Below are 12049 nucleotides of genomic sequence, written 5' to 3' on the forward strand. Positions count from 1 at the left end.
GTAGACACAGTGAATGAGGACTTCCATTCAGACCAGGAGCCCTGGTGGCGCTGCTGGCTCAGCAGTGAACCACCCCACCCACCAGGCAGGCGGTTCTAACCTGTGAGAGATGGGTGAGGCTGTCTGCTCCCATACGGGGTTTCAGTCTGGGAACCCCGAGGAGTCAGCTGCTCCCCAGCAAGATGTGTGGCCGTCTGCTTGGTGGCCTCTGGAATCCCATGGGGACAGTTCTACTCTCGGGTTTGGTGGTGGTGGTTTTTCTTTGAGAGAATTGGACATGAACCCTGGTCCTTAGGAGAGGAACCCTGGATGGGGAAATTATAGAATCTCCATTTGCTAGAGTGAGTACGATGTCTCTTAAAACACACACACACACACACACACACACCAGACAGACACACCATCACAGGGAGAGAAAGCAGACTCCTTGTAACCCCGGAGGCAGACCCATGGATACTAGCAAAAGAACACCAGAGGTCATCTGCTGACACCAGAAACATGAGAGGTGTGGCCAGTGTCCCGGGGGTGTGGATGCAGACGTCTAGCCACCTGGGGAGAGGTGGGGGAACGTCTGTTCTTGAAAGGCACCTAGTACTCGGTGGTATTTTGTAGGTCCCCAGAGGGTCGGGAGAGGGAGGGACAGGCGGTTTGTAATTGATGAGTAACCTCAAGGCTGGTGGTGTGAAACCCCCCCACCCATCCAGCGGAAGAAAGGCCTGATCATCTGTTTCCACACAGATCATAAAGCTCCACTGGTTGCCGTTGAACCAGTTCTAGTTCTTAGCCACCTTATAGAGCAGAACACAAGGAGGGGGCTTCAAAAATGCGTGGGAAAATCCCATTCACTTTTAATCCCGTTTCCCACCAGCTTTTTTTTGAAAACCCATAGGGTTTCCAAGTTCACACATCTTTATGAAAGCAGACTGCCTCGTCTTTCTCCTGTGAAGTATCTAGGGGGGTTGGAACCACTGACCTTTCGGTGAGCAGATAAGCACATGACCATTGTGGCACCAGGGCCCATCCCTCGTGATGACCCCCTACCGGGTTGCTGAGCCGGTTCATCTGGACCCGGAGCAGACAGCCTCATCTTGATCCAGAGGAGGGAACAGCTCAGCCCCCAAACCACACCACCGCCAGGGCTAGGGAGGGTCCCTGAGACCACGTGGAAATCCATGGTCAGTGTGGAAAGTGCAACCTCAGGGCCTTGGGCTGGACGTCGGTTAGCTCTCGGCAATCAAGGGAAGTCTGAGTGGGTGGCTTGTCCAGTTCCTGCCTGCTCTATGAGCACCGACTTTTCAAAGCAGCTTTCCTGGGGGAAATCGATTTTCCTTCCTGAATGGCAACTGCTGGGTTCACTGCCGTCCTTCCCCCATCCCACCCTGCTCCCAAGGGCCTGCTGAAGGGCCTCCGAGGCACACAGCTGCACACCTGGAAGTCATCTGACATTGCCGTGGTCAGGGTTCAAGCCTAGTGCCGTTGTACCCTGCCATCAGCACTTGGGCTAAAGGCTCATCCAGAGGTCCCCGTTCCAAGTGCTAAGCTGGGTTGTTGCCGCCAAGTTGCTAGTGTCGCACGTTCCCAGGCTCTGCGCAGCTACTTCTGGGAAGAGGCCTGTTAAGCCGGTCCACATTCCAGGGCGCTGAGCCAAGGTGAGGGGCCAGAGTCCCCGCACAAAAGGCCCAGGGATCTTTGGTGCCTTCCTAGTCCCAGGCTGGGGTGGAAAACAAAGGGGCAGGGAGGCTCGCAGGCAACTGTTGCCAGGGATGGAGGACCGGCCTGCCTGGAGAGAGGAGCCGGCCTGGGACCCAGAGTCCTGTTAGCCGATGTCCTGCCTCAGGCCATCTTCCTTCCTTGACTCATCTGCAGTCGGTATCTGCTGAAGAGTCCTGTTGGCCACCAGGGGGGAGATGTCTCAGACACAGCGTGAAAGAGGATTCGCATTCAGGAAGGAGCCCCTGGGGGTGAGGTGGGGGCCACGAACAGAGAAGCACTCAACTACTAGCCCAAAGCTTGGCAGTTCCAAACCACCCAGAGGCACCTCAAAAGATCGGTTGCAAACTCCTGCCAGATGGTCATCTTAGCCTGGAAAAGCCTCTGGGCAGGTCTACGCTGCACATACGGGTCCCCAGGAAGGGGAGGCGGCTTGAAGGCCCCTAATCACATACGGATGAGGTGGCTGAGACGCCCCCGCCTCCAGTCTGCCCGGAGAGGGCTGCCTCCGTGCAGAAACCAAGAAGAGGCCAAGGTGAAGGAAGAGATTATGGCCTCCAAGAAGAGTAGTCACCTGCTAAGGAAAAGTTCAGCTTCTGGCTGTGCCCAGGACCCAGTCCCTCGGGAGCATGGGAGACAGCCACCTCCCGAGTTCCCTGGGCACCGAGCTCGGACGGGTCCCTGAGCAATGATGTGTCAGGAGACCTCTGGGGAGCTCTGTACCTGAAAGAACACAGTGGGTCAGTCTCCTCTACAAACTCCCGTTCCTTCCAGCAAGGACTCACACACCGTGCCACCCACGCTCAACCAGCAGCTCAGGGGCCCGTGAGAATGCCTGTCACAGGCAGAAAGGGGAGGAGATCCAGAAAGGGCTTCTTGCCAGGTCTTGGGGTCTTTCTGATCCGGAGTCGTTTGCACCGAGGCGCAGCTGGGCACAAGCATGGAGGCAGTTAAACATCCCTCTCAGTTTGGCCGGGGAGCCCTTCAGATGCAAGAAATTCTCTCGTTGTCACCGAATTTTTCAAGTATGGATTTGGTGTTCCTTCCTGACAGACAGGGTCTGGCCTCAAACTTCCATCCGAGGGGAGAAGTTGCTCATTGGCTTCTGAGCAGATCCCTTCTGGCATTCCCACAAAGAGGTCTTGGGGTTCTCTGGGTGGAATCTCGGGTGAAATCAAGGGGTCGTGGAAGCTCTTTCTCAGAAGTTGATCAGGCGTGCAGAGGGAGATCACATATTCATTCTTCCCCTCTCCAACAATATTCTTCTGATGTTTCAGAAGCTCTTCTGTGGAAACTCCTTCCAGAAAATTCTCAGAGCTCACTACCAACTTGTCGATAAGGTCACTGGTGTCATAGTAGAGTGCTAGAATCCTGTCTTCGGTGCTCAGGGAGCTAGCAAACTGTGCCATCTTCAGACTCAGCTTATTCTGGAAAAGGAGACAGGGATACGCTGAGTGGGTATTTCAGGGGCACCTGTCATGTAACTAAGAAGCCATTAGACTTTGGACACTCCCTTCTGAAGAGCCCCCTCCCCACCATCTTGCTTCTAAAGACTAGAAGTGGTGCCCAGTCACCTCCACATGCCCCTCCATAGGAGCTGGACAAGAATAGGCCATTTTCTGAGGAGGGAAAAGCCCCTGTTTAAAAGTTCTGTGTCTTCTGAGGAACGACACAATCAACTGCTCACAAAACCTCTCACGTAGGGAGCATCGAGATGAGAACTCAAAGTAAAACCACAACTTAGAGACAAATGACTTTCTAGCATTTTCCAGAAAATCAAAGGTAGCCTCATGGCAAGAGCACTTGCCATCTTCCCGTTGTCGGGGCCTAGCCCAGTGCCTGGCTTACCCCCAACCAAACACACTGCCATTGAGTCGGTGCCGATGCCAGCACCTGTGGGCTCACAGGTGAGGGTAGAACTGGTAGTGGCTGTGGGTCTCCACGCTGTCACTCTGTACGGAGTAGAAAGCCTCATCTGTCCCCTGACATGGAGGTGAGGGTTTCTAACTGCCAACCTTGTGCTTAGCAGCCCCACCTGTCACTAAGTGCTTGCTGTAGAGGCCAGCTCTACCGATCATTAAAAAATGCACTTTACCCATCAGACAGCACCACCTGTGATTCATGTGTTTTCGTAAGAACCTTTTAAAGGTTGGGAAATAAATAGGAAAATATGGCAGCTAAAAGTGAGAAACCAAAATGAATCTCATTATAACAAAAACAATGTCTACATTGGAAAAAGATTTCTGAGATGTAGAGGGGCGAATATTAAAAATTTCTTTAGCAAGTTTCTTAATAAAGAGGACTTACAAGCATAGTTGATCTGACGTATTAAATACTACATAAGCAAGAATGCTGACTTACAATCAGAATAGTTTTCAATGTAAAAATATATATGTGATAAAGGAAGGCTTTTTGGGTTTTCTAAAATCATTTTATTGGGGGCTCATACAACTCTTATCACAATCCATACATACATCAATTGTGTCAAACACAGTTGTACATTTGTTGCCCTCATCATTCTCACAACATTTGCTCTCCACTTAAGCCCTTGGCATCAGCTCCTTATTTTTCCCCTCTCCTTCCCCACTCACCCCTCCCTCATGAACCATAATAATTTATAAAAAATTATTATTTTGCCATATCTTACACTGTCCAACATCTCCCTTCACCCACTTTTCTGTTGCCCATCCCCCAGGGAGGAGGTTATATGTAGATCCTTGTAATCGGTTCCCCCTTTCTACCCCACATTCCCTCCACCCTCCCGGTATCACCACTCTCAGCACTGGTCCTGAAGGGATCATCTGTCCTGGATTCCCTGTGTTTCCCTTCAACACTTCATGATCACACAGGCTGGTGTGCTTCTTCTATGTGGGCTTTGTTGCTTCTCAGCTAGATGCCCACTTGTTTACTTTGAAGCCTTTAACATCCCAGATGCTATATCTTTTGATAGCCGGACACCATCAACTTTCTTCACCACATTTGCTTATGCACCCACTTTGTCTTCAGCGATCATGTCAGGAAGGTGAGCATCATGGAAGGTGAGCATCATAGAATGCCAGTTTAATAGAACGAAGTATTCTTGCATTGAAGGCATGCTTGAGTGGAGGCCCATTGTCCATCTGCTACCTTAATACTAAACCTATAAATATATGCACATAGATCTATTTCCTCATCCTCGTATATAAATATATTTACATATGTACATGCCTTTATTTAGACCTCTATAAATGCCCTTTGCTTCCTAGCTCTTTCCTCTATTTCCAAAAGAGGAAGGTTTCCACTTAAGTATAATTTACCAGAAAAGGGCATTGTCAGCTAAGCAAGTGTGACTATAACTTCCCCAACCTGAGAAACACACTCTGAGGTAGCCTGTTCTGGTTTGCTCTGCTCTGGCTCTCTGGAAGGCCTGGATGCTTTTAAAATGGTCTCAACTCCAGAGTTAAGCAAAAGGTGGACATTTCAAATGTAGCCAGAGGCACTTTGGAAGAAAGGCCTGGTGATCTACTTCCGCCAGGGCATCGCCATTGAAAATCCTATAGAGCAGTCTTACCATGAGGACTTGGCATCAACGTGCACTGCACTCTACTGGATGGCAACTGGTTTGGTAGGTTTGTGTTTTGCTTTTGAATCCTGTGGGGGGTGGGGAACACCTGCTTTTTGATCCACAGCCTCCCTACGGTACCACTTGTAGGCTGGACGTTGGTGGGTCCCCATGAGCCGGAGGGGGCCCTTTTCTCTTATCCAAAGCATGAGGTTACAGCAGTCCCTGGAAGGCCAGTCCCATCCGCCCTGCCAATCATTCCTTGCCATGTCCCAACCTTTAGCTCTCTTTATGTGAACTCCTCTGTGCACAGCTCAGCTCAGGCCTTAATCCCACGACCATCAAACTGGTCTGCCTCCCACAAACAGCTTGCCCCGAAGATTTCCTCCACCAGAGCAGCTTACCTTGAAATCTTCTCTAGGCCACGCTGCTATTCTGCTCTCAGCGGGGTTGGGGATGACGGGCCAGCAAAGGTGTTTCAGTTTGCTAGGGAGAGATTCAAAAACAGAAACTGAGTCCAAGAAGCCTCTTACCACCTGGTATAGCTGAGCCCAAAGAAGAAAGTTTGCTAAGAAGAATGATCTGGTTCTTTCTTCTGTAAGGGTGAACCCTCAACCTAGGAGGAGAGTACAGGTGATGAAGCTAAAAGCCTGCAGAGGGAGGAGTCTTCCTACCGTGACCCTCTGCCCCCGGCCGTCATCTCCACTCCAGGTGCTGGTGGCTGAAGTGGCACCATCACAGTCACCCCGGAAATTCACCCCCTGGCGGAGGAACACCCCAAGCACTCTAAGGACCATGGTTCCCCGGTGTGGCCCCAATCAGTAGCATCAACCACTCCTGGAAACATGTTAGAAGTCTAAAATTCTTGTTTTCATCTCAGAACCATGGAATCAGAAACCCTTGGACGGGGCCTGATTCTGTCACAGAAAGATGGGATGGAAAGATGACGGAAATTTCCCAAGAACTTCGGGAAGCCTCTTAGTACAAGGTTTTGTGCTGGAGACCTGATGATAGCCTACAGGTGGGACCAACACAGGGTGGCGTCAGAGGCTGGCCTCAGCAGCTGCTTGGCAAAGAAGTCCACGCCTGCTCAGTTCTGGAGAGAGAGCTTTCCTGAGGCAGAGACCTTGACCGTCAGGGCCTATAGCAGGAGACACACACACACTGACATCCAGTCAATTATGACTCACAGCAAACCGATAGGACTGGGTAGAACTGCCCCTGCAAGTTTCTGAGGCTATAACTTTATATGGGTGTTGAAAATCCTGTTTCTCTCACAAAGCAGCTGGTGGTTTCGAACTATTAACCTTGCAGTTAGCAGCCCAACTTATAACCCACAATGCCCCCAGGACTCTAAGAGCCACATGGAGGGGAGAAAAGCTCAGGACATTGAAGACACGCTTTCTTCCCCACAGTGATCAGGGCAGGAGGCACCAGTGCTCCTGTAGTCAGCCCTCCAACTCTGCACCACCACAAAAACAAGTGTGCTGGGCATACAATTGGCCAGGATGCCATGGGACACAGCTCGCGGCTTTCCCTGAGAGGCCACAGGCCCCTGTAGACACTGAAAGCTAGGGCCTCCTCTCCAACTTTTATCTCAGGGGAAGCTAGTACTACTTCGGCCTCAAAACTGGCCTACATCCTCTCTTTTGGTCAGAATTTCACTGAGCCACAGAGTGTGGTACATAATAGTCACAATAAATATTTACTAAAATACGAGATGAATGGATACCACCTTGGCAGTAGCATGCCCTCACCACCACCCACCACCCCCTTGGTGACTTCCACCCCTTTGCAGCCTGCACTTGGAAAGGAGAACCATAGCCCATAAACTCACTTGGGGTTCTTCAAACCATATGCCACCGTCAGGATGAGGAGAATCAGAAGGCCTCCTCCAACCAGAGACGTGATGAGGAAAATCTCCATGACGTCTGTGGAAAGCAGGAGAGCAAAGGTCAGTGGCAGAGTGGGCGCCTCGTGGTCTTCACGAGATCCGAGATGAACTCTGTGCCCCAGGAGCTTCGGCAGCACCTTGGTTAGAGGTTGAACATGAACCACGAGAAGATGCATTGGTGTGAACTAGCTCCTATGCCTAGATCGGATATGGAACCCTGGTACAGCAGCGGGGTCGAGTGTTGAGTTGCTAACTGCAAGATGGAGGGTTCAAACCCACCGGCTGTCGGCTCCCATGAAGAGTTACAGTCTTGGAAACCCTAAGGAGCAGTTCTACTCTGTCCTATAGAGTTGAAATGAGTTGGGATTGAATCAATGGCAGTGAGTCTGGGTTGTTTTTGTTGTGTGTGTGTGTGTGTGTGTGTGTGTGTGTGTGTGTGTGTCCTAGTGGATTCCTCACTGGGCTGTGAACCATAAGGTCACCAGTCACTTCCACAGAGAAAAATGAGGCTTTCTGTTCCTGCAAAGATTTACAGCCTCAGAGACCCAAACAGAGTGTTACCCTGTCCTGCAGGGTGGCTATGAGTCAGCACTGACTCGGAGGCAGTGAGTTCAAGTTCAAAATCAGGAGCCATGGTGGCGGAGTTCTAGCCTGTCCCACAGTCCCAGTGGGTAACCCCCTCTGAGAAGAATGCTTTCTTTGTTATGTCCGGGGGTGTATACTACATCTCATCACTTCTGAGTTCCAAGGAGCAGTACAGACAGAGAGACAGGCAAGCTCCAACGAAGGAGACAGGGGCCATGTGAATATCGGCACACATCCCAGGAAGGAATGCCTGGACTACAGATGCTGAAGGAGACAAGGATCTTCCCCGAGAGCAGTGCTTCTCAACCTTCCTCATGCCGCCAGCCTTGAATCCAGTTCCTCATGTGGTGGTGACCCCCAACCATAAAATTATTTTCATTGCTACTTCATCACTGTCATTTTGCTACTGTTATGAATGGGGTGACCCCTGTGAAAGGGTCATTCGACCCCCCAAAGGGGTCGCGACCCGCAGGTTGAGAACCCCTGCTCTACATGATTTGAAGGAGTCTGTGACACAGCGACAAAATAACTCAAGCAAAACTCAACTCTGCCAGAGTCGGTTCTGACTCGTCGCAACCTTCAGCGCAGAGTTAGAACCGCACCCTTTGGTCTCCGAGGCTGGAAATCTTTGTGGAAGCAGAAAGCCGCATCTGTCTTCCCGGAGCAGCTAAACAAAACCAAACGCACTGCCATCAAGTTCATTCTGGCTCAGAGTGAAAGCGCAGGTAGAACTGCCCCTGGGGGTTTCAAGTTTGTAATTCTTTAAGGGAGTAGAGAGCCTTGTCTTTCCCCCTCCAAACAGCTGGTAGTTTCAAACTGCTGACCTGGCAGTTAGCAGCCCAACGTGTAACCACTACCCCACCACGGCGCCTCAAACCAAACCATACTCCCTGCCACCACAGTCAATGCTGACTCATAGCAAGCCGCCTGTGGGTTTCTGAGACGGTGTTTCTGGAAGTAGAAAGCCCAGCCTTCCTCCCACAGAGCTGCTGGTGGTTTTGAACTGCCAACCATGCGGATCACAGCCGAGTGGGTTTGAATTACTCACCTTGTGGTCAACAGCCCAATGCATAACCACGTGCCACCAGGTCCTTTAACAAAACACCTCGGCTCTCCAAATCCAGGTCTCCCTGCTTTCCGGCCACCTAGTCTGTGTTCCCTACTCTCCCTCCCAGAAGTTCAGTGAGCCGGAAGCAGGACAGCTTTCCTCCCTGAAGACAGTGGTGGGTTTCCTCCTACCACTGGTCAAAGTCACCCTGAGGGAGATGTCAAGGAGGCGTCCCCATGGCACGGAGAAAATACTCACTCAGTGACAATGTTTTGAAGTTGACCCTGGTTCCGTTGGCTCCCCCAGCAATGGTGCTGGCCATGACCTGGACCGTATAAGGGGTATTTCGTGCCAGGGACTCCAGCTCACACTGCAGAGTGTTGGAGTTGACTGTCATGGCTAAATAAATGTAAAAAATAGAGCGAGATGTCAAATACCACAGCTGAGCCTGACAGAACATTGCCCTTGAGGACCCCAAAGAAGATCACTGGACTTCCATGTCTGGACACCAACCCCTCCCACTATGGCTCACTTAAAATCACCTGTGAAGGTTAGTTAGAGGCCTGCACATGAGTGCAGGCACTCTTGGAGAAAAAAGGAATAGGGGTGAGTCTTCATAACCTCCCTTTTGGCAGTGGTTTCTTAGAACACCCAAAGCACAAGCAACAAAAGAAAAATGAGATAAACTGAACATAAACACCAAAATCTTGTGTGCATCCAGAAAATAAAAAGAACCCACAGGAGAAAATATTTGCCGGCATTAGAGCTGATGAGAGTCTAGCATAGAGAATTCTTACAAGCAGCAACAAAAAGATCAACCACCTAACTTTAAAATGGGCCAAAGGTTTGCACAGATTTTTAAAGAGGACATAAAATTGGCTAACAAGCACATTGGAAGGTGATCAACATCTTCAGTCATTAATCAAACCCAGAGCAGTCACAAATGAGGAGATGAGGTCTCTTTGGACTGCTGACCAAGGCTTTCTGTCCAAAGTCCTGTTGCACAGTAGCTCAAATTCACAGAAACTGGTGACCATGACCTTGAAGCCAGTCAGCTCCTTATCAAGGTGACTCCATGTATGTCCGAGCAGAAATGTGCTCCATCGGGTTTCCAATGGTTCTATGTTGTTGAAGAAGATTGCCTGGTCTTTCTTAGAAAGTACCTGTGGTTGTATTTGGGGGTTTTGTTTGTTATTTCCTTTCCTTTTCTGTGGTTGTATTTGAACTTCCGATCTTTTTGCTAGCAATTGAATGAATTAGCCATTTGTAACACACAGCTCAAACCAAAAACTCACTGCCATTGAGTTGATTCCAACTCAGCGACCCTATAGGACAGTATAGAACTGCTCCTGTGGGTTTCTAAGAACTGTACATTTTTAAAGGTATAGAAAGCTTCATCTTTCAATGCATTAAAAAAAACCAATTGGACAGTTCTATTCTGTCATATGAAGTTGCTATGAATCAACATCCAGCATCAAGCAGAACAATAACGAATAAGGAATCCTTGGGTGTTACGAAAAGAGCTCTGGTGGCGTAGTGGTTACATATCGGGCTGCTAACTGCAAGGCTTTCTACCCCTGTAGGAATTTACAATCTCAGAAACCCACCGGGCAGTCCTTCTCTGTCCTGTAGGGTCACCTTGAGTCAGAATGGGCTCTAGCAGTTGGGTTTGGAATGGTTCAGAAACTCTACAAAGCAGATTGCCGTCCGGCCTTTCTGAAACAGAGCCACTGGGTGGGTTCAAATTGGCAACCTTTCTGTTGGCAGCCAAGCTCACGACCAGGAATCCTTCACTTGACTCCCTGCCATCAGGTCCATTGTGACTCAGCGTGATGCTACAGGACAGAGGAGAATTGCTCCTTTAGGTTTCTAAGGCTGTCAATCTGCAGAACGCTTCATTTTTCTTCCTCGCAGTGGCTAGTGGGTTCAAACTGCTGACCTTGTGGTCTGCAGCCCAAATTGTAACCCACTGTGCCACCAAGGTGCCTTGGAAAAATGCAAATCAAATCCATCATGAGATAACGCTTTACACTTAGTAACATGGACACATATGTTAGTGAGGATGTGAAAAACAAATTGGAGAATTCATACATGACTGCGAGAAGTTCAAAGGTCATCTGCTGTGGAACACATTCTGGTAGTTCCGCAGAAAGTTGAACATGGAAGTGTCACATGACCCAGCAATTCCACTTCTAAGTATATACCCCAAAGAACTAAAAATAGGTGTTTGAGCCAAAATTTGTACATGAATATTCACAGCAACACTATTCACAATAGCCAAAAGGTGGGAGCCACTCAAAGGTCCATCAGCTGACAAATGGGTAAACACGATGTGGTACAGGGGACTCTTCATCCTAAAATGGAACGAAGTCATGGTACAATAGACCTTGAAGACAGTATGCTAAGGGAAAGAACTAAGAACGCAGACACAAAAGGTCACATCGTTAAGGGTCTTTCTGAGTTGGTGACATTTGAACGGAGTCTTGGAAAACATAAGTGAGTGAAAGAAGGTAGGCACGGAAAGGTCACATCGTGTAGGACCCACTTAGATGAAATAGCCCGCATAGACCAATCCAGAGAGAGAAAGCTAACCAGTAGCTTCCAGAGGCTGGGAGGACTTGGAAAAGAAGTGAGCAACAGGCCCGGAGTTTCCTCTTGGGGTGCTGAGGTGCTGCAACTGGAGAGGGAGGTGATCCTCGTGAAACACTGTGAAGGCACTGAGAACCGCTGAATTAGACCCTCTCACACAGCAAACATGGTACATTTTACATTTTGTACCTTTTACCCGAGTAAAACCAAAATTATCAGCCTCCACAGGAATCCAACCCTGAATGCCGGAAGTACCAACCTTGTGGGTAGGAGGCCAACACTTAACCAACGGTGTCATTAGAGTCCCTGAAACACCAAGTTCTCAGCAGATGTACCCTGGCGATGCCAGAATCATCTGACATTAACCCGGTTCAAGAGATTGTTTAACATTCTATCAATTCAATGTAAAAGTAATGGAAGGAGTATTCTCTGCTCTATCTTATATCAGCATACACTTTTTAGTTACATTTAACAAAGGAAGGGCAAAATTATAATTGGTTGTTACCAATCCTACCAATCATCTTCATTATAAAATAAATAGCTAGGTTCTAACCTTGCATAAGATCCACATTTTATTCCATGTTGTTGATTCTGTTGTTGTTAGGTGCCATTTGCTCAGCTCGGACCCATAGCCCAACAGAATGAAACACTGCGTGGTCCTTCCCGGGTCATCCGCACAAGT

At 49.2% G+C, this 12049-nt stretch overlaps 1 protein-coding gene across 1 annotated transcript in view; it reads right to left on the reverse strand.

Moving 5' to 3' along the window:
* Positions 1 to 2660: 2660 nt before the first annotated feature.
* IL31RA (interleukin 31 receptor A) overlaps positions 2661 to 12049 on the reverse strand; it is a 59440-nt gene continuing 50051 nt past the window's right edge. Inside the window, exons 12-15 of the mRNA XM_004703711.4 lie at positions 9037 to 9177; positions 7089 to 7182; positions 5656 to 5737; positions 2661 to 3137 (exon numbers count right to left, since the gene is read on the reverse strand). Coding sequence (XP_004703768.2) covers positions 2661 to 3137; positions 5656 to 5737; positions 7089 to 7182; positions 9037 to 9177 — 794 coding nt within the window. The remainder of the gene's footprint in view (positions 3138 to 5655; positions 5738 to 7088; positions 7183 to 9036; positions 9178 to 12049) is intronic.

This window comes from Echinops telfairi, unplaced genomic scaffold, assembly GCF_000313985.2.
Source record: "Echinops telfairi isolate 266 unplaced genomic scaffold, ASM31398v2 ScPeMD7_7469;HRSCAF=8507_1, whole genome shotgun sequence".
NCBI lineage: Eukaryota > Metazoa > Chordata > Mammalia > Afrosoricida > Tenrecidae > Echinops > Echinops telfairi.